The sequence below is a fragment of the Centruroides vittatus genome, unplaced genomic scaffold, assembly GCF_030686945.1.
Source record: "Centruroides vittatus isolate TY-2023 unplaced genomic scaffold, ASM3068694v2 contig_564, whole genome shotgun sequence".
Classification (NCBI taxonomy): domain Eukaryota; kingdom Metazoa; phylum Arthropoda; class Arachnida; order Scorpiones; family Buthidae; genus Centruroides; species Centruroides vittatus.
In genome coordinates this window covers 1,842,484-1,859,396 of record NW_027122335.1, presented here as the reverse complement: position 1 = coordinate 1,859,396, position 16,913 = coordinate 1,842,484, and the positions used below count along the sequence as shown (strand labels likewise).

General features: G+C 31.5%; 2 protein-coding genes across 22 annotated transcripts in view; both read left to right on the top strand.

Annotated features, from left to right (window-relative positions):
- Positions 1-2,330: 2,330 nt before the first annotated feature.
- LOC136978934 (SCAN domain-containing protein 3-like) lies at positions 2,331-4,213 on the top strand. Its single transcript, XM_067274771.1, has 3 exons — positions 2,331-2,355; positions 2,428-3,019; positions 3,070-4,213. The coding sequence occupies exons 1-3, from the start codon at positions 2,331-2,333 to the stop codon at positions 4,211-4,213; spliced, it is 1,761 nt and encodes a 586-aa protein (XP_067130872.1).
- Positions 4,214-5,592: 1,379 nt separating this feature from the next.
- Caper (RNA-binding protein 39-like protein Caper) overlaps positions 5,593-16,913 on the top strand; it is a 102,247-nt gene continuing 90,926 nt past the window's right edge. For 18 of the 21 annotated variants that reach the window (XM_067274848.1, XM_067274836.1, XM_067274832.1 and 15 more), the window contains exon 1: positions 5,593-5,743. The gene's annotated coding sequence lies outside the window, so the exon portion shown is untranslated. Of the gene's footprint in view, positions 5,744-5,840; positions 5,985-11,033; positions 11,251-16,913 lie in introns of those variants that run through there. The other 3 variants (XM_067274834.1, XM_067274830.1, XM_067274831.1) reach the window with 2 other exon arrangements.

Here is a 16,913-nt window from a genome sequence, read left to right as displayed (position 1 = left end):
AATCCACAATAATTACTTTTTTCACGATAAGTAACAGTTGGATCTATCCTCTTTTCTATTATTATTTTTACTTTTTTCGAACTCCATCTATCAACACTTGTATCTTGGAAAAAGTAAAATGACGCCTTCTTTTTCTCTTTTCCATTTATCATCGAAACACGTCGAAGACAATTCGCGCCAATTGAAGTTCCCGAACTATATTCCTAAATGGACAAAACGGTATACTCTCGAAGTCAGATCACTAATATTTTTTCGTAAATAGTACGAAAAACTTCGTAAAATGCAGATACGAAGTCTTAAATTTGTCATATTTAACTACTTCGCGAGAATGTGACATTATAACTAATGACACTTTCATGAATCCGGGCCCTAGACAGACACCAGGTTGAAGCATGAGACATAGCAAGCTGAAGAGAATAACATATCTACGAATAATTAGTATCCAAATAAAAACTTCAAATTATTTTTTTATATACATTCTATTATTTACATCCATCATAATAAATCATTATCACTGTTGAATACAATAGTTTTTTGCTATATAAGCAATCTAGGTAGTTTAACTAGCAAATAAGTTTAAAAGAAATAACTACAGTTTAAGAGAAAGAGCTATTTGGGCACGAATTGAAGAGGAATTAGTTGACTACAACAAACCAACTTCGGGTGAGAGTTTTTAAATCATACTCATCATAAGTATGTCCAGACCCACAGTGGGAGTGACCATGTAGTGAGGGACGAGGTTTCCTTACTCGCTTATGCCACCCAGCTGCCATTATGGGTCTTTCAGACTTTCTATTACGGATGGATAGATAATGGAATATAACACACGCCAATGAGCGCTTTCCGAGGAGGATTTTCTACAGAAAACATGCCTCTATTTAGCTATTAGACTTGCAAGAAAAATCCGGAAAACTCCACGTAACCAGCTCGTAGATTAGACACGAACTCGCGACCAACCTATGTTAAGTAGTTTTACTAACTCGGCTACTGGTGGGCTATACTCATTGGCATGCTTGACAAAAAATTTTGGGATTCTTCAGATTCGATGGTGTGTTATAGCTACATGGGAATCAGGCAAACTTGAATTAGGGGGTCCCATGTACAGAGTTGACTTCAGATATTTTTCTTCGCAAAATTTTTCGGGGGAAATCTCGGTATTCTTCTTTTTCGTTTGGTTGGACGTTAGTTATTTCCTGTAGATGTTATGTATTAGATAATGGAATATGTCATATATATGTATATGGAATATATGATAATGTTGTGGTGACGACCTCCAGTAGTTTTAGACTTTTTATATAATTCTCGGTATTTTCGTTCGTGTTTTCAAGACTACCTCTAGATCAGTGATTCTCAACCTGGGCGATATCGCCCCCTGGGGGGCGATCGAAAACTTACAGTGGGCGATTATTTGACTATACGCTTTTGGGGGGCGATAGTCATTTTGCGTGGGCGAAATCATTTTGAATACCCGCTTGCAGTGATGGGCCGCTGCATTTTTATATTGCGTTGCGAAAGAAGCGAATAAAACATTTTGTAAAACAATATTGTTATCCTTTGGTATTTAATTGCTACAATGTATATTCAATGTTTTATATGTCTCCCTAACGGGCAAAATTAATTGGACTGTGAATACAAAGTCGCATCGTACAGTCCGGTATTGCAATCCCTAGTGCGCATGTCTTAGATTCGCTTTGCGTGTGCAACGATTTCAATCATTTGGTCGAGCAGTCAGTAATGAGTATTATTAAATTTGAATTTTAATGTGATCTGTTGTGCTCTCGCCATATATGATATTTGCATTATTTTTAAAATAAACGTATTTCATTTTGTTCCGTATATCATAGGTAAGTTAATTACTACTTATAGGAGAGAGTTGCCATATGCATACTGGTCACCTAATGCGTATTAGGTCATTTATTTCTAAACAAAGGCTTTATATTGTAAGTTCTAATTAAATCGATAAAGTAGGAACAAAAATTCCGTTACAATAATTGTTTTGTTGTGAATTATAAGAGATTGAAGAAATCAGGTGAGTTTTCTGAGCTTTCTTTATAAGATATATTTTTGTGAATAAAATGGTTTACTTACATATAAACTTATTCAAGAAGTACTATTTTCATATAGATACGCTTTAGGATACCGGTATCCGAAAGCATACTGTATGCATTGTCTTGGAAAAATGATTATATCACAAATATTTATCAATAATAATTAAAAAATTGTGGTCAATTAGCAACTTCGGTAGTTATAGATTGGTTTCAAATTATAATATTCCTATAAATTATTACTAAATAATATATAAATCGCATTTGAAATTAAGTGGTACGCATATGGCAGTTCTCCTCTACCCATTGAGTAAATAAATATTTTCAATTTTACTTATTTTTTATATATTTAAAACTGATTTTTTTAAAATTTGAATTATAGATCAACCTCTAAAAATGCCCCAGAAAAAGAAATGCCGGCAATATTCTGTTGAATATGTAAAGTTTGGTTTTATTTCTTCGCCACAAAATAGCCAACTTCCAATGTGTTTGCTGTGCAATCAGGTATTTTCTAATGAAGCAATGAAACCATCCCGGATGATTGAACATTTAAAAAGAAAACATCCCGACAAGCAGGACAAAGACATTGAATATTTCGAAAATTTAAAAACGATGATTACCAAAAGAAATAAAATAACGGATGTATTCAAAACAGCAACCACAAATATAAATAAGGGATTGGAGGTGTCATATAAGATTTCACGTATAATAGCTCAAAATGCGAAACCTCATAATATTGGAGAGAAATTATTATTACCGGTTATAAAGGAAGTTCTCACCATGACTTCAGCAGATCCAGCCAATATTTTGTCAATGATTCCATTAAGTAATGATACCATATCAAGAAGGATTAGTGAAATGGCCAATGATGTCGAAAATCAACTAACTGCGGATCTCCAAACACGAGAGTTCACTATACAGTTGGATGAGAGTAGTGTACGGGATAGTGATGCAATATTAATGGCTTATGTTAGGTACAGTACATAAAGGATTCAAAAATCATCGAAGAAATGTTATTCTGCAGACATTTAGTCACTGATACGAAAGGCACATCAATATATGAATGTTTTAAAACGTATTTTGATGAAAAACAAATTCCTTTGAAAAATATATTGGCCTGTGCAACGGATGGTGCCCCTTCGATGGTAGGACGTCATCGTGGTTTTCTAACCATGTTGAAGGAAGAAAATCCAAATATCTTTACAATTCATTGTATAATTCATAGGCAACACTTGGTTGCCAAATCCATTGGCGGGAGATTACATGAAACAATGAATTTAGTAAAATCAATAATTAACAAAATAAAAGCACACCCACTTAATGATAGATTATTTCGGCAACTTTGCCATGAAAATGATGAAGAATATGAGCGCCTATTATTGCACACGGAGGTCAGGTGGCTATCTAAAGGAAGTTGCCTCAGAAGAATGTTCAACTTATTTGATACAGTCATTAGTTATTTAGAATCAACAAATTATAATTTTCCAATGGAGATATCTGTTTTAAAGAGTGACATAGCTTATTTGGCAGATATATATGCAAAAATAAATGAATTACTTTTGAAACTGCAAGGAAACAATGTGACCATAATTAAAGTGAAAAGTTTAATTATTGGTTTTATAAATAAATTAAGTCTCTATAAAAATAACATGGGTAGAAAAGATTTTTCTTTATTTCCCTGTTTAAGTAATATAATTGTACAGGACGAAAATATTGCAGTTTATTATAAGCATTTGGAAAGCCTAATTGTAGATATGAAACTTCGGTTTAAAGATGTTGAAAATATTCATATTCCTGATTGGGTTATTAATCCATTTAGTGCTGATCCTACTAATGCTCCTTCGCACATTCAAGAAATATTAATAGATTTGCAGGCAAATGTAGAAGCGAAACATTCATTTGAACATAGTACTTTAGAAGAATTTTGGATAAAAATTAGCAGTACTAACACATTTCAGAGACTATGGATAGAAATAAGACTATTAATCATGGCATTTCCAACGTCATACCTAGTGGAAAAGGGTTTTAGTGCGGTTTCTCAAATGCTGACTAAGCAAAGAAATCGCCTCAACATTTGCCAACAAGGTGACTTAAGATTATATCTGTCAAAATTAGAACCCAATATTATTAAACTTTGTCAAGATCACCAACCTCAAGGTTCTCATTAAAATTTCATTTAGTTTATTATTTCTTTGTTATGTTAAAATTAAAACACATTACTTTATGTATCTTACTTTTTTTGTAAATTAAATTAAATTTATAACTAATAAATGTTATTCTACTATTGTTCCTTTCAAATTTCTTTGGATATATCTTACTAACGCCTAATGTAATCTACCTTATATTAGGGATTATCGTACAATTTTTATCAGTTAAAATTTATAGGGGGCGAATTAAGAAGCGGGTTTTACAAAGGGGGCGTTTGGTCCAAAAAGGTTGAGAAACACTGCTCTAGATTAATGTAGCAGCCTACAGCTCTGGGAACCCAGGATAGAATCGGGACGGATTTTTCCGAAAAACCCAGGAATTTTTCGAGGATGTTCCGTCCGGATTTATGAAGTACCATCCCTCACCTCCCAACCGCCCCATTGTGGGCCTGGCCGAATCCATAACGAGCTTGCTAAAAAGGCTCTTTTAATTATTCACTGGGTGAAAGGAGTTTATAAAAGAAAGTATGTTAATGTAATGGAATATTCGGAATTAATTTTTCCAACGAAAAAGTTTTTCCGAATTTTGTAAATGTCGCGTCTCTTACGAATGTTTCAAGTTTTATTACTTTTCTAAATAATATTGGCAATGCTTAAAACGATATTTATTATTCGAATCAATTTTAAAGTCTACCCTAATACAATTAATCGTCTTTAAATAAAATTTAATAAAGAGCCGCTTTAAAATAGCCTCGTTTTTTTTTTTTGTAACTCTTTCCGCCCAGTGGGCACTAAGAGGGCCTCTTAAAGCAAGCCCATTATGGTTTCGGCCAGGCCCACAATGGGGTGGCCGGGTGGTGAGGGACGGGGACCGACATATCCGGACGGACCACCCCCGAAAAATTCCTGGGGATTTCTCGACCCGTCCGGATTCGATCCCGGGTCTCCCAGGGCGGTAGGCTGCTAACCTTGACCGCTCGGCCATCCGGCCGTCGAAAATAGCCTCGTTAGAGTGCCGAACTTTTAAATATCAATTAAGATTTCACAATAATTCAGCTGCTATGAAATTTTAATTAAAATTATATCAATGCTTCCCTTTGTTACCTCTTAATATTTTTACTTTTTCATCAAATAATAATTTATCTTTTTCAAAATATTTTTTCTGTTAAAAAAATGTACGGTATAAAAGTCAAACTTTTCGGCTCAGCGTTCAAGATAAGCGAAGAGTGAACGTTACAGAATTTATTGTTTTTTTTTTACATATCTATTTTAAATAAAATTTAAATTTATTTACAATATATTTTAATACACAAACAATTTTAAAGCATTAATTAATGATAAAATACAATTTTTGTTGCAAATGTTTGTAAGATTATTTGTTAGCCCCTGATTTTATGTTGTAGTCCCCGTTTTGTTACGTTGTTTGGTCGATTGATATTGTGGGGTGCTTGATTTAAGCATTTCCATTTAAATTTTGGCATTTCGTTTGTATTTGAGTAATTTTTAATTACTATTGTTTATAAAAATTGGACTTATTCTATCAGCTGAACGGTGAGAAAATTTTACGTTTTGACTTTTTTTTATTACTAAAGCTAACGTATCTTCGGTGACGAAGGTACTTAATTAATTTCTTCGAAACGTAAGAATAGCACAAAAACGAGATGAAATCTTAAATGACAATCTCATTTCGATCACTAACTTAAACTTTTAGTCGTTATTACGGTTAAATTTACGTTATATTGATTGATTTTCGATTAAGAACAACAGTTTTTAAGATGGCGGAAACGCATGCGTAATGTGTATTATTTCTTTACTTTTTTAAAGATGTGATCCGGAAGTTTTACGTTCTTTGTTTCTGATAAATTTCAAAAAATTTCGAACGGTTAATTTTTACACTAAAAAGAAAAAAAAAAGATTTATATTAACAAATATAAATCGATTTTAATTTCTAGTTAGTTTATTTCGTGAATTACATGTCGATTGTAAAATCGAAAGAATTATTTTTAATAAATATAAAAATAAAAGTAAAAAAGTTACTTTTATGGACTTCGTTTATATACTTTAACAAGACCAAAATTTAAGTTACCACTGGTTTGTAATGAAATTTATATATGTATCCGGTAGTTCTTGTCATTAATATAAATGCATTGTTGATCAGTGATTTACTTTTTTCAAAATTTAGGTAGGTTACTTTTAGGTAATTTACATAATTTATATATGTATATGTAGTAATTATAAGAACAGTAATTGATGAAAGAATGAAACCGCTTTCTTTTTTGTTAAATGTTACCTATGGGGTAGCGAACATGGCGGCTCATCTCTGAAACAGTGGGGATGCATGAACTAACCTAATCTAACTTATTCTAATAAATTACCATAATTATTGCCAACCAAATTATTAGAATAGGGGTAATTTATTAGAATAGATTAGTACATGCGTCCCCACTGTTTCAGAGACGAGCCACCATGTTCACTACCGTAGGTAACATTAACCCATTTGTTATATTAGGTTGGCCCATAAGTTCTGGCGTTTTTTTTTTTAAGTGAAAATTTTGCATGAGAAATAAAATGTTTTGGCAATGCGTTTTATGTTATTCGATAGAGAATTATGTTCTCTACAAAATAGTGTGTTTAGTTTTTTATGCTGATATACTTTTTGTTCTTTTCAGGTCAATAATGGAGTGTAAAGTCAACAAAAAAGAGCATTTTCGACACCTTCCTAAGAGGCATGCTTCTTTGCCATACACTTCACAAATCTCTCGAGCAGCTACTGCTGCTCGAGAGATTTGTGAAGTGTACTATGGCTTTGGCACCTCAATTAAACACAAAAAGCAGAAGGTGTTGAAAATGCTCTTTTTTTTGTTGACTTGACACTTCATTTTATTGACCTGAAAAGAACAAAAAGTATATCAGCATAAAAAAACTAAACACACTATTTTGTAGAGCACATAATTCTCTATCGAATAACATAAAATGCATTGCCAAAACATTTTATTTTTCACACAAAATTTTCACTTAAAAAAAATGCCAGGACTTATGGACCAATCCAATACATACAATTTTCCCTGCTTTCTTTAAGAAATGTTCCAATTCCGGCATTTGTAACTCATCAAACATTCTAATTTTTGTGTTAGTAACTGTTGTCATTGTCTTATATCTATCTTTTTCAAACTATAAGTTTCATATATATGCATACACACATTAACTAAAAGTATGTTCTACCCAAATATTTTACTATGGACTATTAAAAAGAGAATTTTACATAAAAAACTAAATTCATGAAAAATAAATGAAATGAAATAAGTAATGAAATCAAAAATAAAATTATGAAAGGAATCCAAAAAACTAATGGCATTAATAGCTTAGGTACAGAATGTGTATATTTTCAATTGTTCATTACCATTTTCATTACGTAGATGATTCACAAATAAAACACATGGTTTTTGAATTCCAAATAGAAATTTGAAAGAAGAACAAACTTTTAAAATATCAGGGTGCAAATTTTAAATTATAGAACAAAATACAAAATTAGTGGTAAGTACACAAAAGTAAAAATTTATTTGTGCTACTTGGATGACATCTTGATTGTCTGGAATGGCTTGCATGAAGAATTGGTAGCTTTTGTTTATTGTTTTATTTTCCTCTATAGACTTCATATTGAAATGGGAAGATTGTGATGGTTCAATTTCCTTTTTGGAATCAGCTACTTTCAGGAATTAGATAAAGTAAGTCATTTTCTTGATTTAACTTCTAATGGCTTTATCAAATGTTCAAAAAATTTTTGGTTGAAGTTTACTATCTGGGACCATCATGGCCGCCCTTTTGGAATCTTGACTACAGGTGCAATTAGAAATGGTCGGTAGGTGGTGTCGGTGACATTGTCGCGTTGATATGCAAATCGGTTATCTTACAATGTAAACGTACACTTGTGAGAAATTATGCAAATTTGTTTTGTGCGGGTGGTAGGTGTGTGAGTCAATAATTCTACTGTTGAGTTTATTTGAGTGTGTTTAGTTATTAATTTATTTTTCTGATAATGGAATTTAGGAATTGGACCACTGCAGATTTCATTTGTTATTTGTTATCTGATTTTTCAGAATTGTCCTGTTACTGTAAATCCTGTTACCGGTGTTCATACCCAAACTATTGAAAGATGTTTGAAAAACAGAAAAAAACCTGCCATTTCATTACATGAAGCAATTGTGTGATTCCTATTTGTATGCTTTTATGTATAAAAAGTTAATGAAGTGGGAACAACTGTGGCCAGGAGAACGATTTGAAATATTTACACAACACATAAGCAGAATCTATCCAGGTGCAGGATGTTTGCCGATGTGGAAGGAACCTGCAACTGTTCTGCAAAGTTTTATTTCTAGTCTTATTCATTTGGTTAAATTTATCTATGGTGGACAAAATGGCAGCTCATCTCTGATCCCAGCAAACAGAAGAAAGGAAACAGTGGGGACACATGTTCTAACCTAACCTAACCTAACCTATTCTAATAAATTACCATAATTATTACCAACCAAATTAGAGTAGGTTAGGTTAGGTTAGAACGTGTGTCCCCACTGTTCCTTTCGTCTGTTTGCTGGAATCAGAGATGAGCCGCCATTTTGTCCATCATAGGTAAATTTAACCATTTATTTATATTTGTAGTCTTAATTCTGTAGTTGCACTTGATATTATATTGGAATAAGTTAGGTTTTTTTATTGTGTGAACACGTTAGGTTAGGTAGTGACATGATCACGTATCGCTTGCGACGGCATCGTTGAGAGTGAGAATACTCTCAACCGGAAGGGCACCATGATGGTCCCAGATAGTAAACTTCACCCAATTGTTTAAAAAATGGTTTCTCAACAGAATTCATAAAAGACAATCAAAGAAATTTTGCAATTTCTGAAAGAAGCAGATTTTTCTAAATGTTTCCTGAATTGGAGACTTTGTTAGAGAAAGTGTATTGAAGTTCAGCATTTTTTTTGTGAAATATTAAATAATTTTTTTCATATGCTAACATGTTAATTTAATTTTTTGGTTAGGCCCATTACTGGAACTCATTGAAACAAGAAATACTTGATTCTAACATTTTCAGTCTAATTTATAGACCATTGTCAGGATTCTTTATTAATAAATCAGTAATGCCTGAGATAGAGAAGAAATATTTCTTATAACCCTAGCCTCCGTCCATAAAATTTTGAATTGACCTTGGTTAGTGAAACATGCTGAAGCCAAATTACATTTGATGAATGTGTTGTTTGTTTCCAGGCTATCTGTTCTAAGTTCCTACTGGTGTACACAATGTACAGTATGCTGTTTTCAGCTCTTAATTGTCTAGCTTAGCATGGAGTTTGTAGACATTAGTTATGCATTTTTCTGGAACTTTATTCTTATTATTAGAAATCTATACATATTTTGATTCTTTTTATAAACTTTCCCTGACCTTTTTTTACTCTAGCCAGTTCACTAGTAATCATCATCAAAGAGGATAAGAATATAAATTTAGTGAAGCTTTTGTCACTTGGAAATACTGATAAGAATAAATGAGATTGTGAATCAAGTTATTGTTGTATTGCAGTGATGCTATTTTTTTTAATTTATGCCTTGAATTAAAATGCAGATTGGGCTTATTAAATTGATGCTCCAAAGGTGGATAATTTGTAATAAGACAGATCATGTGAAGAGGCAGGAATGTGGAATGTATAATGGATAGGAAGTTGGTTTAACATAAATGTTAAACCAACCATAAGTGTAGATTTGTCCTTGTGCAAGTATTAAGGAGCTGTCTAGAAAGTGAACTTCTGTATTGCTCTTTTGTTATAATTTCAGATGTAGCATGTATAAGTTGTTGATGGAACTGACAAAATTATTTGTGTAGTTATAACTTTGATGCTTTGAATAAGATTTGTATCTTAAAAGTTGGATTTTCATTCAGCAAGGAGAATGATTAAAGTTTTGCAGTAGCTATTGCAAATGATGTGGAGGTAAGTGTCTAATGAAAACAGCCGGATTTACCATCACTTCAAATCATTACATCAACATACTCTGACATCTCAAGTTATTTCACAAGCCAAGATGCAAGAAAAAGGTTGACAATGATGATGACTTTGTCCAAAATGTCATCTGCTACAGAGCCACTAATATAATAATATAGACAGGTCATGGACTACATGAACAAACTCTAGAAAAGTCATAAGAGTTCAAAGCTAGCACAACATTTAATTATAAGAAGCAGATTATTACAATCTATTGTAAAAAACAAACAACTGTGTTTTTTTAAACTAAATTTTGATTTTTTTAAAAAATTATATTGACACTTAGGATGATTTATCACTTATTTTAATGTGTCATATTACTATTCTTTGCATAGTACATGTATTATATTTGTAAATGAAAATAGAGCAGACCACATTTAAAGGTCATTTTGTAAAACTGTTCTTGGGAGAACATCTTTCTATAACAGTTCCTTTGGTCTCACAAGTGTTCATTATAGAGAGGTTTCACTGTACATGTATTCCATTATATTAATCTTTATTCTTATGTATTTATAATGGAATTTTACATATTGTAATTGTCCTCTTTTTTTTTTTTTTTTTAATCAATGTTTTTAGTATGTGCTAAATTAGTTTATTCAAGAATAATAATTTAAATTTGTTTATTAATAGTGTTGATTTGACAATATAATGCATGAATGCAAAATCAGTAATAACTTTTTATAAAATAATGAATTTTAAAGATAAGCACACTAATGAGAATTGGAAAATAAAGATACATGAATTTTATCATTTTAGATGTCAGTAAAAGATGGAGTAAGTGCAATTTATTAATATTTGATTTTGATTCCAGTTTTGCTCTTCTGGCTGGAATGAAATAAAACAATTACAGTAGAGTCCTGATTAACCAAGACCCTGTTACTGATTCTGCAGTATCCAAGATGAAATGTGGAAGAGTACTTTGTCAATAAAGACAAGAGTTTAGTACAGTACAGTTTGTTTCATGAATCTTGGCCAGATGATGCACAGTATTCAAAAGGAACTAGAAGTTTTGAAAAGAATTTACTCTGGTGATTTCTCATGACAATAAGAATTTTAAAAATCATTAAAAAATTTTAATTGTAATCATAGGTTTGCATATGCTTTAATAAATAACAGCTGTAAATAAAATGAAATGTTCTATTGTATAATTTCTCATTTATGTTCTATAAGTAGGTTTAATCTAAAAATAGAATACATTGTATACATTAATGTACCAGAATTCAGTTTATTTAATGATACACTGAACAATATGTTATCTGAATTTTTTATTATCTAAGTTACTTTTTGGGTCTGCATAATCTTGGATAATCAGGACTCTGCTGTTAAATACAGCAGATTGACTATTAAAGCAATATATTATAGATGTCCCTTTGAGAAAGTTGGAACATGTTTTTTATCATTCTAGTATAAGATAGAAGCTGATTATTTAATACTGGGTGAGCAATGAAAAGTTTACTTGAGTAGTGAAACTAGGAGTTCGGAGATATTGAAGTTATACTTGATTTTTCTCTGTTACACATTGTGAAAAACATTTAAATCTTGAACATTTATTTACTACAAATGTAAGATAACATGTAAAACTCTACACTCATAAATAAAAAATTTATGGGCACCCTTTATAAGATTTTTTTTATTTATGAGGGAGGTTTTTTCAAGCTTTGATAGTCCATAAAACAAAGACAAGTGTAAATAACAAAATGAATTTATTACTAAAAGTTAGGTACAAACATGGTTACTTTTCGATATAATCACTGTGAAGATTGAGGAATTTGTCATATCTGTGGACAAACTTTTCCATCCCCTTGTCTTAGAATGTTGCCACCAGTGAATTGAGACGGCCTTAATTAATTAACAACGTTGTTTTGAAGATTGTCATTAGTCTCAAATCTCTGCACTGCTAGCCATGTTTTCAGTTCAGGAAAGAGGTGGAAGTCTTCACCACCTTTAAACACCCAGTGTATAGCCCCAATTTAGTGCCGAGCAACTTCCACCTCTTTTCTGAACAGGAAAAGTGGCTAGGAGGGAAGAGGTTTGAGACTAAAAAAAATGTTAGGGTTTATCTCAAGTCATTGGTGCCAACATTCTATGACAAGGGGATGGAAAAGCTTGTCCACAGATATGACAAATTCCTCAATCTTCATGGTGATTATGTCGAAAAGTAACCATGTTTGTTCCTAACTTTTGGTAATAAATTCATTTTGTTATTTACACTTGTTTTTTTTTTTTATGGACCATCAGAACTTGAAAAAAAAAAACCTATGTATTTATGTAGCATTATGAAGAGAAGTATAAGATAGCAGACCATGAGATAAATAACCTTAAAGATTTCATAGAACTTGGTTTAAGTTTTCTTTAGATAAATTTTTGTTTCTAACTTTTTATTTGGCTGAAAATCTCTATTTTAGCATTTGATAACTTTCTTCATTATATACCTTTCCACTATGAAAATGATCTGTAATGTAAATCATTCTTGGTTATTGTAATTTAAATAAATAACAATGAGCTTATAGGGACATGAAAAGTCAGTCAGATGGACACTGGCTCAGTATTATCAAGTCTTATGGGTGATGGGTCTGTTGGTAATGGTGCGAAATTCAGTGTTCCTGTTTTTTCAGTTGTCTATACCAAGGGGTCTCCAAAATTTTTGACTCTTGATTCCTTCAAGGATTCCTGAAACTTTTATCTATCTGTCTTTGTTTTTGCTAATACAGTTGTTTTAATAACAATAACAATAATCTTGCTAGTCACCACTTTATCGAGGTGAGATCTTTTGTTATTTCCAATGAACCATAGAACTGGTGGGAGCTTAAGCTGGGTAGATCCGTCCACGATAGTAAGGTCTATGAGGAGAAATGAAGCAAAGAAGGATCCAAAAACATTCAGAGTGAGCAGCTACTAAACAGCATCTGATTCTCATGTTAGGGGTGACTGATTTATAATTACAGTCTGAGTCCGCATAAGTCGACACCTCAAGGGGACGTGGAAATGTGCTGAGTTATCCAATATGACGACTAAAGCAAAGTTGAAAAAAAAACCACAAAACTACAATTAGGAAAATACAGTAGTGCAATGTACCTCTTTGACCATCCATCACTGGCACTAAAATTGGTTTCTACTTCAAGTACCCCAGCAATTTCCATTGCCTTTTGTTTCGATATTGGTCCCGAAACAGGAAGATTTGATGAACAAATTTGCTTTAGCCATTGTATTAGAGCATCTTCGACATCTTTGTACGGCAACTTTCTCTGGCGTTTTTGAGACGGCCGCAACGAAAATCCAAGAAAAAGTTTCTTAATTTCCTCTTTTTTCTTCAGGATTCCCACCAATGTTGTTTTTGGAAAATTTTTTGTTTTGCAAATTCAGCTTGCAAAGTTTACTTACATTCAAATTCAGACACAAGTTCATATTCTTCCTTTAGCTTAAGCATTGTTAGCTTTCAGATACTCATTTCTAACAGAAATGTAAAACACATGCTACAAATAACACAGGACATGAGAAAATGCAAAATCAGATTTTTCTGTGTTGATATAAATTGTATATTTTCTTTTTGTTTATCTGTTATTATTTTATACATAAAAATACATAAAATGTTAAGGCATTTTTATTAATATGTATATATTAATAAATAAGTTTACTCCCCTCCTGAAAAAAACTGAGTTTATACCGCAAGGTGCGGTGTGAACTCATTTTTTTCAAGAGGGGAATTGACTTATCGAACATCTAAATGAGTGCAGGACAGCAAAAGTATGTTGATTTATCCAGTAGTGACGAGTTAAACGGTGTCGAGTAAAGCAGAGTTTTTTAACATTAGTGCCTATGTAAGTCGGCTGGGACCACAGAAAACTGACTACTTAATCGACAGTGTTGAGTTATACCTATGACGACTTATGCAGACTTGACTGTACTTGGTTTTTGGTTTATAAGTAGCAGACCCACTGCTGTAAACATAAACAATAGTTACGTGTTCATAGCATGATATCAGCTTGGACATCATCTGGGTCAAAATGGATAATCCTGCCAAAGTGTTTCAGTGGTAATCTAGCCATTGACCATTAAGTCTGTGAAACTATGCTAACAGATGAAGTGGACTCAGGAAATGAATAAATTCATCTGTATCTACTAGTGATAGAATGATGATAAAATTTCTCTTGATTCTGATTCTGCTGAAAATCCAGATTCTAATTCTTTTAAATACTTTGTAAAGTTTATCTTAGTTTTAAAAAATTGATGATTTACATTATGAGCATGGTACATTCGTTGATTTAATAAACATCAAACTTAAGAATGGAAAATGATTGGGAAATCCAGAATCAATCTTTTGAAAAAAATGTGAAAATTCTCCATTTATATGTGGATATGCATGCTTCTGTTATATACTATAAAATAAATTTGTAATCTTATTTTGGATAAAGTTAATATCGTAACACTACTCCTAAAGAAATTATAGCTAATTCCCTTTTACTCAATGAACTTATCCCATCATGTCATGTAGGGTTTGGGAACTGCTTTGTTGACCAATGTGATGACAGGATGAGAATATCACATTTTTCGAAAAGGGCAAGTCTTGCTAGTGATTTAACTTCTTCATATTTAATAAAGTTTGGCAAATGATTCAATGAGTCAAACCAATATCATCATCACGAGTTAACTGATTTTTGAATTTATTCACTCAGAAGCCATGAATGTCTGACCGACTCTTGAAAAATCAATTTTTAAAACTCAAAATGGCATTAAACTTAATGCAAATCAGTATTTTTTACTCAAATACATGAATCACATTTGAAAATTTAATATATTACAGCGTCATCTGCGAATCACAACAAAATACTTCTATAATTATAATGAGAAAGTTGTTTTATCATTATAAGTATACTGAATAATAATAAAAATTTTATAATTTTTAATTTAAAATATAATTTTGTTTACATTTTAAACTGTTTTGTTGGCACTTAAATATTTTTGCTGACTGCCAGCTGGATTTGAAACTAGATAGCTCGATAGTTCAATCAATGTTAACTATATTGAATACAATGTTATAATTAAAAATTTTAAATAGCAGGCAAATTTATGAAACAAAAATTAATGAAATTACTAAAAAATTAAAATAAATTTAAATTTGATTATCTTGTGCATAACAACACTAAAACAATTTCTATAGTTATATCACGAAAGGAAAAAAGTTGCAATTACTAGGTAATTTAAAAAATTGGTAATTAAGGATTCAAAAAATGCAGACAAAATTTAAATAAATAAAAAAATAAAAAAAATAAAAATTTAAATAAATAAAAATTGTTAAAAATAATTAAAACTCAGCCTTTACACCAAAACTAAAAAATAAAATCAAATTAATTGGAAATTAAAACAATATTTTTAAAAACCATTTAAAAGTTGTTTTGAAATTTGAATATTATAAATCAAATTAATTTTATAATTTGTTGCTTGTGTGAGGCAGTGATGTAACATTTTGCTTTTAATATTATACAGAATAGATTGCCAATTAAGCTGACCCAATGGCAACCCTAAAACCATCCTATTTTCCCTAAAATAAAGATAGAACTGACTGAGTGCAATCTCTCGTCACTCTGACTACACGAAAAAAAAGTCCACTGTGATGGACATCACCTTGTGTATGGGCCATTGCGTACTTTCTGCTTGACTTCAGTTATCATCAGTTTCTGTTTTTGTCAATTTTTTCTGCAAAAAATTTGTCCTGGTTTTTGTTGGCATGCCCATGTGACCTCGCTGCTAATTTTGCGAAAACAAAGGGCAACCTACATGTTTTCTTGCTCAGTGTGGCGTTGTTTCTTCTATGAGCATTACCCTGTGCATCTAGCCAAACCATTCCATTGCATTCCTTTTCTTTTAGCTCCATCATGGAACCAAAGAAAGTTTCCAAAGTTAGCAGCCCTTTGAATACCTTGTTAAATGTTCATTTATTCTTTACATTAGTCTTTTATATTTATTTGATATTAATTTCTTGATTTTAGTATCAAACACTATATTATTCTCTATAACAGGGATGGGCAATGATTTTCTGTGTAAGGGCCACATTTCAAAACTTTTGAACTGACGCAGGTCGCATACAAGAGAAAATAGAAGAAAAAAAAAATGCCAGTAAATCACAATTATTTATTCACGTATAATTATAAATTATCATAAGTATACTTAATTTAGCTTCTGAAACTGATGTAAATGTAATATATTGGAAATATTTGGTTAAAAATTATTCACTGCTAGCTTTAAATTGGTTTCGATGGGTCTGTTAGCTGGTTTATTGTTTTAATTTTTATTAAATTCAAATTCAAAAACTATTCACGTACATAAGTTATAGAAAATAACATTTGAATTTTTGCTGCATACTTCCTTAACCCTTTCCATGCGGAAAACCTTTAGCATTAAGTAAATAGGTGGAATTCGTTATGCGGCGCATTTTTGCGTTTTTTGGGTAATTTTTTGAATTGTGATATTTCGCTTCAATATCGCGCTATATTCAATCTGTTTTTTGTGTTTGATTAAAAACATATTACAGTTTACGATTGTATAATTTTTAGTTTTATACATATTTAAAATAATATGAAGTTTACGAACAAAAAAAAAAAATTAATTTACAGAGAATCGCTGAACTTTGTACATCTGTTAGATAGAAACATCTGTCCTCTATTAAACAAAACAAACCACAGCTTTCTACCTA

Excerpts from the sequence above, each read along its gene's own strand:
- LOC136978934 (XM_067274771.1), top strand. The coding sequence starts at position 2,331 with ATGGCAGTTCTCCTCTACCCATTGA. Across the intron at positions 2,356-2,427 it reads AGTTCTCCTCTACCCATTGA|ATCAACCTCTAAAAATGCCC; the intron begins GTAAATAAATAT and ends TTTGAATTATAG. Across the intron at positions 3,020-3,069 it reads ATATTAATGGCTTATGTTAG|ACATTTAGTCACTGATACGA; the intron begins GTACAGTACATA and ends GTTATTCTGCAG.